At 38.9% G+C, this 18,710-nt stretch overlaps 2 protein-coding genes across 8 annotated transcripts; one reads left to right on the top strand and one right to left on the bottom strand.

Annotated features, from left to right (window-relative positions):
• The first annotated feature begins 37 nt into the window (after positions 1–37).
• dhrs7 (dehydrogenase/reductase (SDR family) member 7) lies at positions 38–4,313 on the top strand. The gene is made up of 7 exons (XM_051915871.1): positions 38–346; positions 1,794–1,946; positions 2,162–2,268; positions 2,874–3,113; positions 3,235–3,357; positions 3,685–3,900; positions 3,987–4,313. Exons 1-7 carry the CDS (start codon positions 217–219, stop codon positions 4,032–4,034), a joined length of 1,017 nt encoding a protein of 338 aa, XP_051771831.1. The 5' UTR covers positions 38–216; the 3' UTR covers positions 4,035–4,313.
• pcnx4 (pecanex 4) lies at positions 4,300–16,540 on the bottom strand. Of its 7 annotated transcripts, none has more exons than XM_051915863.1 (12): positions 16,405–16,540; positions 15,920–16,018; positions 14,260–15,050; positions 12,059–12,241; positions 10,703–11,223; positions 9,237–9,337; positions 9,009–9,128; positions 8,572–8,932; positions 7,597–7,700; positions 6,363–7,510; positions 6,092–6,278; positions 4,300–5,214 (listed from the first exon to the last, which is right to left on the bottom strand). In XM_051915863.1, the coding sequence occupies exons 3-12, from the start codon at positions 14,961–14,963 to the stop codon at positions 4,963–4,965; spliced, it is 3,681 nt and encodes a 1,226-aa protein (XP_051771823.1). In that variant the 5' UTR covers positions 14,964–15,050; positions 15,920–16,018; positions 16,405–16,540; the 3' UTR covers positions 4,300–4,962. The 7 variants fall into 7 exon arrangements, with proteins under 7 accessions (XP_051771823.1, XP_051771821.1, XP_051771820.1 ...); XM_051915861.1 differs by having other exon boundaries at positions 14,260–15,013; XM_051915860.1 differs by having other exon boundaries at positions 14,260–15,013; positions 15,920–16,132; positions 16,405–16,520.
• Between the last annotated feature and the right edge of the window lie 2,170 nt (positions 16,541–18,710).

Below are 18,710 nucleotides of genomic sequence, written 5' to 3'. Positions count from 1 at the left end.
CCCGGAAGGCTTTGAATCGTACAGTAGGTTCTGCCGGGTCGTTCGTTGAACTTCATAATTCCGCAGGGTTTATTCGAAAGAATCAGTTACAGCATGTCGTAACACAAACGGATCTGTCAAGCGCCCAGCAAGCGCTCAAACCAGTGCTTTCAGACAAGACACTACTCTATGAAATAGCTGGATTTTGTCAAGTTTCTCGGTTCTTGTGCAGAAATTATGGATATATGCTGGCTTTGTGTGATTCTCGCTGGGATCGCAGTTTATTTACTAACGCAGTTCATACGCTTCATCTTCGCCGACGCTGATCTGACTTTATTATGGGCGGCTCGGTTCGGCAGAACACCAGGTATATGATGAATCTCGCATAGAAATTTGTAGGCCTATACGTTTTTTTTACATTTAAATAAGTTTGCAGGGTAAAATGCACTACTGTGTAACGTTAGATCATTCAATTCCTGGGCTATAAAGCAACAAAGTCAAGTGTGACACATTGCTGCAAGATTGTGGAATTTGCACTCTGGTTATCATGACCTAACGGCTAGTGTGTCGAAGTAACTAGCGAAATATGTGACAAGTACAGTAATAGCAAAGTATTAACTTTTAAAAAGTGTAAACGAAAGTATGTATGAATTGATGGTTTTAATCTAATGGTATATTTCTTTTTTTTCTTTTTTTTAATAATAAGGTTAACTTAAAGCTGATGCCAACATTAACTTAATGTCTTTACACACACACACACACACACGTCTGGTTCACTATCCTTCTAGGGACTCCCCATAGACGTAATGGTTTTTATACTGTACAAACTGTATATCCTATCCCCTAACCCTACCCATCACAGAAAATTTTATGCATGTTTAATTTTCAAAAAAAAAAAAAAAAAAACATAATTTAGTATGGTTATTAATCAATTTCCTGCTGGCTTGTCCCCACAATAGGTGATCTCAGGTTTTACTATCCTTGTGGGAACCATTTGGTCTCCACAATGTAGTATGAACCTGTACACACACACACACACAGAGAGAGAGAGAGATTGCACAATGCTTTTTATTGCAAGTCTTTTTACAATCGGCCATTGCTAGGACATATTTCTCAATACTTGGGTCACTTTTTCAAAACTCTTCACACAATTCTTATAACCAACTTTCATTAGCAGTTAATTTTATATTGAAAATACACTAAAACTACCAAAACACTTCATACATGTCTCAAATAAAGCCATTCAGAATATATTTTAATGTGGTATCACAGTAGACATGTAGCAAATTGCTGTCTTATTCTTTTTTTGCATTATGCATTATATTCTGAACAGTTAGGTTCTAAAGTTTACCACTTTTGAAAAGAGTATGTAAATGTGCAAACTGGCCTGTATATATAGAGTTTTGGCAGTGTTTGTGTCTAAGCGAGGAAAGAATTTGTCATTTGAAAAGTAGTCATTGAATGCATTTTGTGCCAAAGCAATAATAAATGATCCACAGATTAGCCCACATAGACTGCCGCTTTGCTCACTATGTGAAGTTTTGAAAAAGTGACCTAAGTATTGAGAAATGTGTCCCAGCAACTTAAAAAAACTATTACTTAAGCATGTTTAAACCCTTACAAAAATGTATTTCACCTGATAAAACATTAAAAAAAAGCACATTTTTTTAGACTGACCCATTTACTGAGTTTACAATCCTGCTGTTCTTGTATTCCTTTCATTACCTTTATTCACTGTTTTTGCTAACTTAATTATTAAATAAATAATACAGTTTAAATGACTGTAGATAAGTTGTTGTGTCTTCATTTCATAGAGTCAACGTTGCGAGGCAAAGTGGTTTGGATTACAGGAGCCTCCAGTGGCATCGGGGAGGAGTTGTCCCTTCAGCTCGCTGCTCTCGGTGCTCGGCTAGTGCTGTCTGCCCGCAGGGAGAATGAGCTGGAGAGGGTGAAACGCATTTGCTTAGGTACGAACAGACCCAAGAAACTTTTGAGAGACAGGAGTAAACACACAACAATCCTCAGAGGTCAATTAAGTACACTGTAATTCACGTCCCTCCTTCAGAGCTGCAGAGTGTGGCCCTGAATGTGTATACAAGGATCTTTGCTGTCAATACCTGACTAAAGTTAAATACTAAAAGCATTTAAAAGACCTACTGACCCGAAATTTCTTTTTTGTTAGAGCGCTCCTCTCTAAAGGATGACGATATTCTTGTTCTTCCACTCGATTTGTTGGATCGCGCATCACATCAAGAAAAAACTGATGCAGCTCTGAAGCACTTTGGTGATGTAAATGCCATCTGTATTTCATATCCAATCTTCAGAGTGTTTCTTTTGTTTCTTATGGATTTACATTTCATAAACTGTTAATTTGGACCTTTTTTCATAATATTGACTTTGATTGAATTTTCCTACCTGAGGAATATTAACTACCTAAGAATTAAATTATGCACTGGTTAATCAAGCTACATTCATACTTGGAACAATATAATAGAACATGACTTAAAATGAGACATGAAACTAAATGTGAAATTTTGAAAATGTCATTGCAGTAACAAAGGCACCCAGGGAGATGTACACACTTAATGATCAACATTAACATTAAGCAAATTAAATGCTTCAGTTAGCTAAAGTTCCTACATCCTACACATGGGAATATAACTTGCAAACCTAAATGTTTGCAGAAAATAATCCTCTGCAAAACAGATGCTAGCATTGCATAGCATCATTTATCCTCATGAATTTCTGACAATGCAGTAGCAATTTTGTTTCTTTATACTGTACCTTATCTGAGCATCAAGCAATAAAATGCCTTATGGTCAAAGATATTAAGTAGGAATATTCCCCTTTAAAAAAACACTTAATTTTTTGCGTGTCTGTATCTGCACTTTCAGATAGATGTGTTGATAAATAACGGAGGGCGGTCCCAGCGTTCGCTGTGCATCGAGGCTGATGTGGATGTGTACCAGGCACTTATAGAGCTCAACTACCTTGGCACCGTATCTGTCACTAAGCAGGTGCTGCCCCACATGATCCGCCGTGGTAGTGGTATCATAGCAACCGTCAGCAGCGTTACAGGCTTTGTAGGGGCGCCCCTGGCAACGGGGTATGCTGCCAGCAAGCATGCGGTGCAGGTGAGAGCAAATAGTAGACAGAATTCCCAGAGAATCTGCCTACCCCTTTTGCAACATTGTCTGGTAAAGGAAAACAGCCATAAAAGATAGAAAAAGCTCCTGATTTGTTGTGCTTCTGCAGGGTTTCTTTAACTCTCTGAGAACAGAACTCGCTGATTATCCAAACATCACCATCAGTACCATCTGCCCCGGACCTGTAGTATCAAACATCGTTCAGAACGCGATCACAGAGGAGCTGGGCAAGGTATCTGCACAAGTGTTGTTTTTTGTGAAGTGAAATGAAGCTAAAACTAAAATGAGATTAAATGAAAATAAAAAAAAATGTTGTCTTGGTAGCTAACTGAAATAAGTACAAAAATTACTAACTGAAAAAAAAAAAAAAAAAAGTAAAACAGAATAAAAATTAATTAAAAATACATTTAAAAACTAAAAGCTATTTGAAATATTAATAAAAAAAACTATAATAGTATACAAATATTCTAAAATGACACAAAAACAAATGATTGTTAAGTCAAAATACTTAGTGTGTCTTGCATTTGCTTAACTAGAAAGTACTTGTTTTTCTCTGCAGCCTGTGGCCACAGCTGGTGATCAGACACACAAGATGTCTACAGAGCGCTGTGTTCACCTCACTCTGGTAGGTCTGGCCAACCATGTGAAAGAGATGTGGATTGCTGAGCAGCCCTTTCTACTCTTCTGCTATATGTGGCAGTATACTCCCACTCTGGCCTGGTACATAACTAAAGTTCTAGGCAGAAAACGTGTGCAGAACTTCAAAGCCGGACTGGTGAGTACTGGGAACAGATCCCTGAATTGGTTTAATTATGCTACAATTGCAGTAATATCATTTTGGGATCATCTTCTCCTTCCTAGGATGCAGACTCTGCATACTTCAGCAAGCCAAAGGTCAAGACAACTTAAAAATCTCATTTCAAGAATCAGTGATTTGTGCATTCCTTTGCAGAAGGATCCGGGAAGTTTGAGAGTCCAGAACTTTCTGAACAGTGTCACACTATTTCAATATGTCATTAAACACCTTAAATTTTGCTTGCTATATAAAAAACATCGACTAATGGCAATTTTTTTTCTTTATAAAAAAAAAAGAGCTGATTTATGTATTCTTTGTGTTTTCTGAATCAATAATGTAAATGCATTTCAAGTTTGTGTGAACAAAATAGACAGTAAATAATTTATACAAAACATTTGTATTTTTCGATACATACAGTTACACAACCATACAAAGACCGTGCCCATGTAGGATGAATAAAGGTGCAAGAGCCAATTTACCTTGATATTTATAACCCAAGGTGGTCACATGAAAAAAAAAATATAATTCACTGAAAATAGTAACCAAGGCACATCCTTGAGATTTGACAAACAGGCTTTTTAAAAGGGCAACGGTTTTCCTGTTTCTCTTTTTTGGGGGGCTCTTGAAGGATGCTTAACAAGAAAGTGAAAAAAGTAAAAGAAAAAATTGCTCAGTGTGAGATGAGATTCAGTCAAGGACATCCAGAGGTCCATTGTTGAGAAAATAATAAATCTGGGCTCTGTGTCTGAAAGAGTTTACAGTTTTATTGTGTGGAGAGGATTTTGCTGATCGTCAAACAGATCCCATTTACTTCATTCTGCTGACGTTCATAAATTCATGCATTCTTTCAGAAGCCACTACAACAGTAGCAATTTCAAATGCTTCATACGTTCAATAAAATAACTCACTGTACCCTGTACAAAGCAGAAACTGAATGCAAAAACACCTGACTGTATGAAATTCATGTGCTGGTAGCATCAGTGTGTGCGCTGACCTCAGGAGGGGTGTGGGGGAACAAATGAAAGCTGGGGCAGGTGACGATCATAAGCAGCGTAAGTGGATGGGCGGGGATGAGTAGATAGGGTATCCCAGAGGAGGGTCAGCTGCTTGAACGGTCAGGTTCCTCAGCATCACAGGATGGGCCTGAATGCTGTAGCGCTCCTCGTCGTCATTAGTGGCATACAGGAGCTCCCATGACAGGTTTGCCCACTGACCCCTCACACCCTCCTCATTCAAAACTCCCACCTGGACCAGATTGTCCTGCAGAGACAACACACGGCTCGTATACGCCCCCTGTGAAAAACAGAGAAAATATATACCACATCTGTAAATGATCATATGGAAAATTAAATATGTAAACCCAAGGAAAATTATCATTTATGAAGAGCAGGTTTAGACCAATATTAAAATTCTAGTCAATACCAATAAGCTGGTAATTATTTTCACGTTATGACCAATAAATGGCTGATGTTAAATTCTACGACATTTTGTCTAAATAAAGTAAAACTAAAACTAAAATCACTTGTTTTAAATGCTAAATGTGAATTTAAGCTGCACAACATTGCAAATGTATGGTATGAAAAAAATGGTATTAATTTTGAGATTTACTTCAAGATTACATTCAACAGTTATTAAATTTTACTTAAAATATAATTACATGAATCTATATTAAATTATATTAATTAAATTAAATTATAAGTTTGTTAGATGACAGCAAAGATAATCCGAATTAAAAAAAAATAGAGGAAAGTAACATTAAATATCCGATATTGACTAATACCAATAAATACACTAAATATGTAATATTGGCCAATATTGTACAAATACATAGTTCAGAAAAGTATCAATATAATACCATGTCTCAACCAGATGTAAGAAGTAATTTGTCTACTCGGTCAAAGCAGAATTCCAACATTACACAATCACAGCCAATTTATGTGGAGCATGATTCTGGACCAATGAGATTTTATTATGGGCTAGCATAATTTCACAGTAGTAGGAAGCAACAGAGTGTCAAAATGCCCTGACGCACATTACGGTCATGACTAGTTAAAGCAAAAACTAATGTACTCAGAAGAGATTTTTTTTATTGCATCACATCTGGTTATGACACAGTCCAACAGTTAATGTTTGGTAGCCATGGTTACATTCCAGTAAATATGGTGCTTACCATGGTGAGGTCATGTCCAAGAGAGAATAGGAAGGGCTTCTCCTGTACAACACTGTCTTGCCAACTGCGGTCTGTTACTAGGCCAATAAACCAGTTTTCATGGTAATCCTGTAAAGTTGTGTAGAGCTCATCCAGACTCTCTACCGGACCAAGAGAGGCCTGGTCTACCAACAGTTTTACACTGTACCTGCACACACAGAATTAATCAACAGCGGTCATGTTTTAGGAAACGTAGCTGATTTAAGGCCACTTTTTGATTTAAGAATCTTACCTGAAAGCCCTGAGTGTGAGCTGATGCAGCTCTTTATTGGCTCGGAGCCACTCAAGTCCCTCGGTCCAGGGGCCGTCCCCGCAGTACAGCCTGAACAGCAGATTGGGGCTGAACACCTGAGCATCTGCACCCAGTGCCACACAGCATGATAGCACCACCTGGGTATAAAGCTCCCGCAGGGCACGGTCCTCCTGCAAACCCAAGGTCACCTGCTCAAACTCTCCCTCCCCAAAGCCCTCCACCACCAGCTGGGACAAACAGAAGCAGAACCAAGCCTCCGGGAAGCAGGGTCGCAGTACCTGGAGTTTGGAGGAAGCCAACTGGGTGGTCTGCCACTCTGCGGGCAGAGAGAAGAGCTCTGAGTGAGGGCTAGTGAAGTGGAGAGGCTGGGAGTTACTCGGGACGGTGGTCGAAGTAAGTGCAGGGATTTTATCCTTCCCTTTATCTACGATGGGCAGACCGAGTCCCAAACCCAGACCCAGAGGTCTAAGAGTAGGGAGAGAAGACAGGGCCATGCTCTCATACAGGCTGTGGATTTCAACAGAACCTGGAAGAGACACTCCCAACCCTAACTCGGTCTGCCCTTCATCTGTCCGCACCATCATTCTCATCGGTCGGCGCATGGGGAGTGGACCGAACAGATCGTCCTCGTCTGACCAATCAGCAAAGGATGACAGGCTGGAGCTGTCCTGCCCCCTCAAGTGACAGGATGAGGAGGATTCAGGGCGTACTTGAGAGTCCATGGCAACTGTAACCACAGCCGGATCTGGCTCAGAGGGCACGGCATGCTGGGAGCTTTGCGATTTGCGTCCAGAGGTCTGTAGAGACTGACCTTTTGTTCGCTGAGCACCATGTGTCAATTCCTGTACACAGTAACGCAATAAAATCCAGACAAGCGTTTTAAGGAAGTCAGAGTTGAGCTGACGCAGGTGGTCAGGCGAGTCAATGATTCCTGTTAGAACGTTCTGGGCATCAGAGTAAACCCTGACAGGCAACATAGAGCAGGGGGTCAGAGCATTACCCCAGTGAGGGTTCAATAGTCGGAAACACTGGCCGGGCCGCTCCACGTGATCGAAAGCTCCTTCAAAAACCTCATCCACACGCCGAGCCTCCACTGTGTGGCATGATGTTTCCTGTAGTTCCAGACCCTGTGGTGAAACATGGCAGCCAATGAGAATTCATAAACTGGTGTTAATAAAGCATTTAATTTGTTTCAGAGCAAAAGCAGGTATACCTTAATGTTGACAGTGCAATAGCCGTAGCCTCTCTCTAGAACAGAGATCCATAGTAGTCGACCCTGAAAGCGACCAAGGTAATGAGATCCTGGAGTACAGGAACCTGCAACCAGATGCATGAATATTAGGGCTGCGAATTTAAATAAAAAAATAACCATTTCTTTAACATGTACTATACAGCAACAATGAAAACAAACAATATAGGCTATCGACTTCCAATTTTTTTGTAATGCCTATTCAGTAACCTGATCATCTGCTACAATAATGTTTTAAATGATCTAATTAATTTTAAGCAAATATTTACATTTACACTACCATTTAAAAGATTGAGGTCTGTAATATTTTTAAATCTTTTTGAAAGAAGTATCTTATGCTCACCAAGGTTGCATTTATTTGATCAACAATACAATGAAAACAGTAACAGTAACTATTTTAATATATTTTAAAATGTCATTTATTCCTGTGATAGCAAAAGCTAAATTTTAAGCATCATTACTCCATTACTCTCAGCACTTATATACACAGTGATACGAACAGTAACAATGGTGTCAGTTTTACTGTATCAATTCCAGCATGAGTTCCTCATTCTTTGGAAGTGCATACAAAGTGGATTTGCAGCACTGAAAACAATGTCTTCTCAACATGTCGACAACACAACATGTTGCTACAACATGTTGCTTCTCAGCTATGACTACAGTGTTTAAGGGAGGATCAAAGTACTAAGCAGACGTTGTTCGTGGGCAGGCAATGAAGACAATAGGCTGGCATTATGCAAATCTGTTACAAACCTACGTAGATACGTTACGAAAGTGAGACTGGAATTGCTGACGACTCGTTTCAGAATGAGTCCAGAATCGATTCTTTCTTTTAGGAGACAATGACTTTATTTGTCGTGCACTTTGATCTTTACAACTTTACAATATGATAGAGATAAGGAAACTCATGTTTTTGTTTTTTCAGCTGGTGTCACTCACCAAATGCGCCATTAGCGAGTGCGGGTCTGATAGCCGATGCCAGTCTTTTGCAGAGCTGCTGGTAATAAACAGAATCTGGGCAAGGGCAGGCGGTGCCTGGGGTGCCTGGCCATGAGCGCAGCGGCCTGGGAAATCCCACCAGGAACACAGGTAGTGTGAAGAGAGGAAGCAGAGGGGCAGACAGAAGGGCAGAGAGAGCCACAACACCCAGCAGAAGTGGGCACAGAGCAGCGTTGAGTGCCAGCAAAGTGCCCGCTGACTGACGACGCTGTTTACTCTCCGTCCAGGATGTAATCAACACCGTAAGAGCGAAACTCAGCTTACATACGAACTGTGACACACGATTCACAACCAAAGAGACCTGCCAGAAAAAGGTTATTACACAAACACCCCTGCAATTTAATTACAGTAAATGCATTAAGTTATATTTGGCTCACCAGAATCAGCTGCACTGTAGTGCCCAACTCATGCCAGAGTGCGATTCTGTGCCCCCCTGCAAGTCTGATGATCACCACCAGCACCATCTGCAGCAGAGCAGCCTCAGAGCTCTGCCACACCTGCCGAACAAAGGCCAATGAGTCAGGGGTCAAAGATCAAGGGGCAAATAGTTCTGTTCATGTCCTAATAATGCTTAATTTAGATGGTTTACTGATAAACTCTCTTACCATCCTGAATGCCCGCGTAAAGCCAATGGCGAGAGAGGCCGTGTGCAGCTTCTTTAGAGATTCATCCACAGACAAGAAAGCAATCATGACCAACGGACTCACTGTAAAGTCAAATGCAAACATTAACATCAAATTACACACAAGGCATTATTATGTGTTAGCAAGCAATTTATAGAAATATATAAATGATATATAATTATAATTTATAATATATTGTATTATATTATGAATTTATACTATTTTGTCTAAATAGACGGAGCAATAAAAACTAAACTGAAATCGATGCACATCAACAGCTAGGACTGGAATACTGAACATACATGATTATACTATACATGTTTTTGATGTTTTGTTGTTTTGTAATTATTATCGCTTCAGGAATTTTTTTTCCACAAGTACATTACTATGTAAAGATATGGAAAAAAAACAAATTGCTGCGTTTCTCATTCATTCTTTTTGCTGTAATGCATTCAGTAAAATGAAAAGATCTTATCATCATATAATGAAATACTGATTTATGTGAAAAATCATTCAAAATTTGAGGATAAAAGTTCATCATTAATGTAATGCTCCCTGTTGTTAATGTTTTTAGTTCAGTGTGTTATGATATGAATGACAATGTATGCTTTCTGAATGAGAATTGTTGCCAGTGTTATGGTGGAATAAGCTTAGTTTGAGACATATCTGAAGTGTTTTTTTGGTCTGAGTGAGTTTTGGATGTGAGATTAACTGTTCGGCCAAGATTCAGGTTGGTAATGCAGACTGTATGAAGAGTTTTAAAACAGTGGCTTCAGTATTGACCGATGCTTGTTAGCAATTGAAAAAAACTGTAGTAGAGGTTCTGACATAAAGTTAAATTGCTGAAGTCCATTAAAAAAAAAAAAAATTAATTTATTTAAATTTATTATTTTTTTAAATCAGTTTTAAATTAATGATTCAATGACTCACTCATAAAGACCTGCTTCATTACTGGATGATTCAGTGTTTTGAACAAATCTCTTGAATGATTCAATGACAAATAAAATTTTTTATCAGTCACTTGTCGCCACCTACTGGGGTAATCCGAACTATAAACTTTTATTCCAGCACTTCTGTGATCATTTGAATGCTTGTAACACAGAATCATACTGTGTGGTTGAAAAGACTGTTTGTGAAGCTGTTTCATACCTTTACATGCCAAATGCTCACTCTGGGTCAGCGGCAGCGCCGACGCAGATTTTAATGTTCGCTGTGATCATACTTGTCAAGGTTTAATAGACATAGTCGAATCATTATTATTTAGGAATAAGCTTGCATGGGTGTTTGAATCGAGATTGTGATCTTTTAATGATTAATCGTGCAGCTCTAATGTGTTATCAATGAGAAGTCAACATCTCACTCCAACAGACCATACTGGCAAACAGAAAGCACATCTCTGACAGATACAAAGGATTGTTTGGTTTGGTACAGTGCAAATATCTCCTCACCCAGGTTCAATAAGATCCTCCGAATGATTCCTGCAACACGCAGACCATGAGTCTTCCGCCTGAAAGCCTGGGCAGTCATGACCCGTTTGGGGTAGAGTGGGTTGAGCATCACACCTCCCAGCACGCAAGCCCCCTGGAGCTCTCTCAGCAGACGGGTGATGAGACACAGAGCAATAAGGAGCCAGCCGATCACCTCTTGTGGGCTTGGAGGTACCACAGAAGACTCCCAATGCTCTACAGAGGTCACACCCAACGTTAGATTCCCTGAGTCAATGAGATACAGCTGATGAAGGAGTCCAGCCTCAGTCAAGGCTCCTATTATGAACAGCAGGGAAAGAGGAAGCCCCCACCAGCCCAGACCCAAGGTCGGAGAGGCTCCCTTCATCAGCACCAGCAGCTGGGTCAGGTCCTGGCTGAGGAGGTAACCCATGGTGACGGTGAATAGAACCACACCCAATGAGGAAGGAATGAAGAAGGTACAGATGGCAACACCCACGGATGACAGAAACATCACCAAGAGCCTGATGAGAAAAAAGAAAAGCAGGTCACAACAGTTACAGGGGTTCACACTGGGCGATTTTATACCACAGAAGTCAAAGTGTGTAGCTTTTCACACCAATGTAGACCAGACTTTATATAAAAAATATTTAGGCATAAATTTAAGATTTATGTATTTGAATTGCATATAAAATTTCCATTTATTTGGATTAGACAGTTTTAACATAAACCAATCAAGATAATGTAATGCATATTTGCCAGTTATAGATAAATGAAGCAGGTAAGATTTCTGCATTCAAAAAAAATCATGGCATAGTTTATTATTAACTACAGTATTTGCATCTATTCGATTTTATTTAAATAATCATATTTTCAAAATGCATTTGTTAAAATAGTTTATAATCAGCATAAATATGTTGTTTCATTGTGAAAACAATTAATTGTATTCAGTTAAAAAGAATGAAAATGGTTTAAAAAAAAAGAGCTAGTTGTGGAGCAAGCAATATTCAGTTAGTTAAAATGTGAGACTGAGACAAACTGGATTGATTGATGATAAATATATGAACCTGGTTATTGTGTATTTAAAACATAAAAGGAGTACCATTACAGAAATCTTACATTACGTTTTACGTCTTTTATGTTTCAGTAACGTAGGTATGACAAATATGCATCACGTTAAGTTTATTAGTTTATTTATGTAATCCATGGAAAATGGATGGAAATTATATATGGATGGAAAATTTATATGCAATTCAAATACATAAAACTTAAATTTAGGCCTAAAAATTCTTTGAGTGTGAAGTTAGTCTAAAGTCTGGTTATGTGAGACAAGGTACCTGAGAAGGGTTCAGTGCTCACCTGATGTTGGTGGACATGGCTGACCCACCCAGGCCGTGCACCAAGGTCTGTTCCATGGCCCACAGCAGAAGAGCGTCCAGTGGAGAGAGCATTCCCAAAGCCCAAAGCAACGGCAGAGCCACAAACAACACGTGAAGCACCTGTGCTGCTACCTGCAATTCCACCACACCAGAACCCGAAAACCTGAGAGGAGAGACAGAATGAGATCCGGGACATGAGAAAAATCAGACACACTGAGTCACTGACATGATGCTCTTTTTTTTTTGTCTATAATCTATTAATTTATTCAAAAACAAAATAAAAATGTAATTCATACATACAATGAATGACAAACAAGTCTTTATGATGAGCATGCTTTTAATTTCAGAATATTAATTTTAAAGGGGTCATGAATTGAGAATTCAAATTTTCCATGATCTTTTGACATGTAAGAGGTCATCAAAACTCAAAATTCCTCGTTGGTCCAAAAACAGCTTGTATTGTCCCTAACTCCGAAAACGTCTCGTTTCAGATTGTCACATTATGACGCAATAGTTTGACGAAAGACCGCCTCTGCAGAATCAAATCAACGCCTACATCTGCATCATCGTGTCTTTGGCCCCGCCCACTGGTGCATTAAGGCTGATTTATACTTCTGCGTCGAGTGTATGCCGTAGCTACGGCGTAGGCTGTTTGTACCACGCGTAGCATACGACGTAGCCTGACGTGCACCTCTTCAAAAATGTAACAACGCGTCAATTCTACGCAGACCACAAGCGCTGTGATTGGTCTGCTAGAACCCCTCCCACGGGTCAAAAAACTGGCGCGGAGCAATAGGAGAAGAGCGAGCGTTTTCAACTTCCATAGGAATGAAATACGCTGTTTCAGGGGACACATGCAGTCAAACTGCAACAAAAGTCATTACCTATTTGTAAGCTTTTCTGACAACGTACATGACAAGCTGCTTCTTCTTCGGCTTTTGCCTTGATACTCAACATTACTGCGGACACTGCCTACTAGTGGTCTGCATGCACATCGACGCGGACAACGACGCAGAATTATAAATGAAAACAGACGCATAGCCTATGGCGCAGAGGCTCCGGTGTAGGTCCGATGCAGAAGTATAAATCAGCCTTTAGTAAGATGAGAAGAGAGATACAGGATCACTGGACTACAAATAACATTACCTTCCAAAGGAACCTAATGCTAGGAAAATGGTTATTTATTTTCAACTATGTGAATGTCTCACTGTGGATTCTTTGATAAATCAGTCGCAATTTAAGCACAGGTTTTGCAGACTTTTACTGTAAGATATGGACCCGAGTGTAATGCCACAACATGTAAGTAACCATGTCAATTCTAATGCCTAATCTGTGGTCAGTGATTTCTGATACGTAATGATTCATGTACATTCAGATGTTTATTGCTATTTATGCTTCAGTGAAGTGACTAAACGTTCAGTGTCTACAACTTCACATTGTTTCTCTTAGTAGCATGAAAATAATCTGTTATTTAAATTGTGATTAAATTATACATAGAAGAGATCAAAGAACGCTCCCTTTATAATCACTGGAGCTGTCAATCACACAGCATGTGTTTATCAGTGACTGAGTTCTGGACTCTCGCCAAAACTCCCGTAATCAATAATCAATCATGCTGTCTACACTGCACAATGAATTTATTTACATCGTGTTTTCACTGTTAGTTATGATGAAAGCATTCATGAGAGTGCAGAAATTGAGTTGCAATGACGAGACAAAATCTGTTCTAGAATACTGAAAAAAGTATCATGGTTTCCACTAAAGTATTAAGCAGCACAATTGTTTTCAACATTGGTAATAATAAGAAATTTAACTTGAGCACCAATTCAGCATTTGAGAATGATTTCTGAAGGATCATGTGACACTGAAGACTGGAGTAATGATGCTGAAAATTCATCTTTGCCATCACAGGAATACATTACATTTTACATTATTCCATTTAAATTTTTCCAGCCTTGGTCAGCATAAGAGACTTCTTTCAAAAACAATTTTAAAAAAATCGTATTGACGCCAAACTTTTAAACAGTGGTGTTTATGATATTTATAAATTCATAATTTGTGATATTTATAAAAAACTCAAGTTTCAAACAACATTTTTTAGTTTCCTTTTCTTTATCGTGGACATACTTGTCATTGACCTATACGCTGTAAGAGAGTAGTGTTGAACTGTTAGATTTGTACCTTAGAGCCAGGTCCACGGCGATGAAAGCGAGTATGTAGAGCGGTCTGTTGAGCGGTGTGATCTCATACGTGTCCTGCGGCTGAAACGTTGCGGTTTCTGTAGCCGTGTTGATGATGAGCGAATACTCCCCAATACAGACAGTCACCCAGCTCAGGACAAACAAAGGCATGATAGCTCCCAGTCCTGCACCAGTGTGCCCATACATGCTGCTCAGTCTGTCCGGCAGCAGGTACCATGTGGACAACCCACAGAGTGCGCCGGCAAGACAGGTGTGCAAAACTATATTACCTATAAACTTCTTTCCAGGCACTACAAATCGTACCGTCTCAGGAGCCACGCAGTGAGTAAACTCCACCTCTTCCTCATCTGCAAGGATGTTATTGGCAGCAGGCAGCCTTTGTACCAATCCAGTCCTACGTGCCATACACCGTGCCAGTCCCTGAAGGGTGGCACCCACACCCAGCATGAGCACACCCGAAACAACGCCCGCACAGGCTTCATCCAGTACCCTCAGCTGGTACAGGAGGGTCCCGATGCCTCCCAACAGCCATGGTGTCAGGAATAACACAAGCTGGTGCACATAGACATACGGTGGGGCGCAGTAACCCAGTTTCAGCCTCGGCCCACCTAAGATAGTCTGAGGGAAACGCTTCCAGAAGAACTCCTGCTTGTAGTCATTGAGCAGGGGCACATCAGGCCCCATGATGAACGCAGCGCGGGAGGGACAGACTCTGTCATCTCCCCCCAGTTGCTCTGGAACACACACACATGCCCCGCTGACAATGAGTCACTGGAAACACACACAAACACACAATATGCAATCATTTTTCATAGGACATAGATGGAAAAGAGGGGTTTATTATGAAAACAATAGCAAGTATCAATCTCAAACTCTTCTGTTTGATATATAAGACAAGACACTGCAGGCATTGTTTTTTCATGCACTGGTTAATATTGTAAATTTGGGATATTCTGCTTCCATAACATGTCTTGAGATTAGAGGAAAGAATACATAAAAATACACATTTAAGTGTTTATTTTATTACACTTTATCTACTAGCATCTGTAGACATCAATTACAATACATATCTTTAAAGTCATTTCTCAAAATTAGTTTTTTTTCTCCTGTACTGAGCCAGAAATCTACGCTTCAACAACACCTATATACACCAAATGTTTCAGTTTTATTCCTATCAGTATTCTCAAGGTTTTTACAGGGTGTTCATATATCATTTGCCTGATTTACATAACATTTTATTCCTAAAATATGTTTTTTTTTTCTGTTGAGTATTTTCTGATTTATGAAGGGATAAAAAGAGATATCTAAAATTCCCTCTGTATCTCGATATGTTAACAAAATGAAACAAGGAAAAAGCCTGAAAATGAATTTTGAACCTGGCTTTATCCAATATTCAGATTTCTGTTCTGGAAGTGTATGCAAATTTGTGCATATTAATTGGATAATGCATCATTTGCATATTTAAACATTTAACAGCATATTAAAAAGCATATTTAACATTTCAGAAATACAAAATAATTGTGTGATTAATCAACGGGGGAATTATGTTGATATTTTTACCGTATTCACCTGTGGTGTCTTGCCTTAACAATAAGCTCAAAGCATCTGTGTATTTTTTTTCCACTTGATTCCCAGTTTACCTGTTTGTTGATGTTTCACGAACAAAATAACAAGCATAGAGATGATTATAGCCAGGAGGTGATCCGGAGTCAATCAGCATCAAACCAGAGACGTTTATCCTGTGAATTATGTGCTTTTATCCTTTGACTTGTGTCTATAATCCTCAGATTTAGGTTTTTAATGCAGTCATGTTGATTTGTATCTTGTGATCTGTTCACATGCTAACACTGCAGCTATGACAACAAGAGGCAAACATGAACGTGACAACTGGTTTACAGACCATTACAATAACTAAACACACAGCCGTTGTATCATATTACATTATAATATCGTCTTGGTTTCCTCCAAGCACAGCAGATGAAGAAGAGAGGCGAGGAGAAGCGGCTATAAAATGGTTAGCGCGGCTAGCGTTAGCAGCTCGTATTTGGGCTTAGAAGGCGGGGTTTTTTTCCACATCTCAAAAAATGAAATAAAAACAGCATTTTCTGTTTTTATTATCACATACCTCTAAATCAAAACGGTTGGAGAGGTGCTGGAGGGGTGGTTAGAGGGTTTGTGTAGGGATAAAGCGGACCCGTTATCCATCATCGCTTTTGCTGATGCTGCAGTTGGACAACGCGGCCTAAAGGGCGGCGCTAGACGACACACACGGTTACGTGTTTACGTATAGATAGATCTACATCTATTGCTCCTCACAGAATTAGTAATGAAAAGATAAAATGTCAAAATTGCAAACTCTATGTAGGTATATAACTATCAACAAAGTAATTGTGGGTATGCAGTGGACTACCTTTTGAAAATATGAATGTGTTGTAATTTAAAGAGGTAATTCTAGGTTTAACTATTGCAGAAATAGCCTCTTGTCAAGCTCAGCCATTTAGATTTAATGATTATATACAATAAAATGTAGACATTTTTTTTGTCTTGATCATTTTTATGTTAAGTCTAAGCAGTGAAAGAAATGAATTTCACCCCATGTTCACTTAATTGTAAGATCATGATAAAAGAAAAGTAACTAATATGATTTCCTCCTTTTGTTGATCTGATTATTTAATCTAGAATATTTAGACATGTGGACATGACAATATACTGCATAAAATGAATTATAATCAGACAAAATTTGAAATAATTATGTAAACAGACACTGGATTTTCAAAGCAACCATTTGGCAAAAACATTTACTTTTTGTCAAAAATGAAAAAAAAATCACTGGGAAGACACTCCAGAAACAGTTTATATCTGCTAGTTTATGAATTAAGAAATCTACAGTGTGAAGGGTAGGGAAGCAAGTATTTAAAATGCATGTGTCAAAAATAAAATCTAGAAGAATAGGGGAAAAAAAATAGTTAAAATTAGTTTATTTAATTTCATTATAATTACAAACTATTGACAAACACATCCCTGCATGAGACCAACAGTGAATGAGATGTCAACTGATAAAAAGAAAGGAACCGTCCTGCTGTAAAATGCTTAGATGTATCTCTGTTTTCCTTTAAACAGAAGTTGGGCAACACACTGTGCTCTGTGTTATTTCCACAGCAGGTCCACCATTACATTCAGCAGTATTCACTCCTTTCTCATTTTCTCCACATTTTAATATATCTTCTTTTATTCTGTCGGTTTTGGTTCTCTCTCTCTGTGCCTCTCTCCTCTGCCAACCACCCACCATTATACTCCAGCGGAAAACAGGAAGAGAATTACCTTGAGCTGTGATAACAGGTTTTTACTGAACACATTATGTGTGTGATTGCCTTTGAATTTTTCCAGACATTGGATTTTCAGCTGTGCTGCTAAACTGCCCTCATAATACAGCCTACTGAAAATAAACACATCAGACTAAAACCTCTGCTCTCTTTTCAGTGTCACAGTCTGACACAAATCACTGTTTGCCATAGCTGTAACAAGAACTATTCCACCCCAAAGTGGGCTTTTATGTCTTAGAGAAAAGCTGATGGCAAAAGCGTGTGTGTGATGTGTTTGACCTAAAAAGAAAAACCGACACAAATGTTCAAAGCTGGCAATAGTGCATGTGTTATAAATAGTTAGGCTATTAGTATTCAGGTATAGTCATGATGGTGTTATTCTATAAAATAATAATATTTATTTAGATTTATTTATATAATAATGTACAGGTTGTATTATTCTATGAAAGAATAGCAAAACCAATCATTTTTCCTTCTTCTCATGCTCTATAAAAATAATAATAATGTATTATTATTATTATGTTCTATAGATTAATAATTCTATAAATTGATAATAATATAAAAATAAAAACTATAAAATTATGTTGATAACAAATATTACAATTTTAATTTTAAAGTCTTTTAATATTTTAAATGTGCTACTGAGTTCCACCAAAGTCCCTTTCAAGGAAAGTCTGTTCACTCGGCGGCCATATTTGCAATGCCTCCGGGCAGCTGTTTCGGGCATCCAAGACCAAGACCATCTATTTGAATGGGGAAATCCTAAAATCTCATAAAATGCTTGGCGAACTCACAATTAAATAACATATTTCAAATCAGCAACAAAATCTGACATGAACTGTCCCATAAATGTTGTTTCTCAAATGGCGTTAAAAAGCTTATTTTTCAGGCTAGACTAGCCAATGTGCATGTGCAGTCCTAAGCTCGAGTTTCAGGTTACTATGGGAACCGGAGCTTCTAACGGCAGCTGCAGTGACGGAACGACTTTGTCAATCAGCGATTGGCTCTTTTACTTAGAAGGCGGGACGTGTTCCGCCATTTTACGCGCTGCAGTTTCTCCCATTCATAAAGGCGGAAGAGGAGACTTTCTTGTGTGCAGTTTGGGTAA

Source organism: Ctenopharyngodon idella, chromosome 13 (genome assembly GCF_019924925.1).
Source record: "Ctenopharyngodon idella isolate HZGC_01 chromosome 13, HZGC01, whole genome shotgun sequence".
Classification (NCBI taxonomy): Eukaryota; Metazoa; Chordata; class Actinopteri; order Cypriniformes; family Xenocyprididae; genus Ctenopharyngodon; species Ctenopharyngodon idella.
Note: the sequence above shows the minus strand (reverse complement) of the source record. Positions and strands in the feature narration are given on the sequence as shown.

Excerpts from the sequence above, each read along its gene's own strand:
- dhrs7 (XM_051915871.1), top strand. The coding sequence starts at position 217 with ATGGATATATGCTGGCTTTGTGTGATTCTCGCTGGGATCGCAGTTTAT. Across the intron at positions 347-1,793 it reads TCGGTTCGGCAGAACACCAG|AGTCAACGTTGCGAGGCAAA; the intron begins GTATATGATGAA and ends TTCATTTCATAG. Across the intron at positions 3,114-3,234 it reads CCAGCAAGCATGCGGTGCAG|GGTTTCTTTAACTCTCTGAG; the intron begins GTGAGAGCAAAT and ends GTGCTTCTGCAG.
- pcnx4 (XM_051915861.1), bottom strand. The coding sequence starts at position 15,956 with ATGCTTGTTATTTTGTTCGTGAAACATCAACAAACAG. Across the intron at positions 8,933-9,008 it reads CTACAGTGCAGCTGATTCTG|GTCTCTTTGGTTGTGAATCG; the intron begins GTGAGCCAAATA and ends TTTTTCTGGCAG. Across the intron at positions 5,215-6,091 it reads TTGGACATGACCTCACCATG|GGGGCGTATACGAGCCGTGT; the intron begins GTAAGCACCATA and ends TGTTTTTCACAG.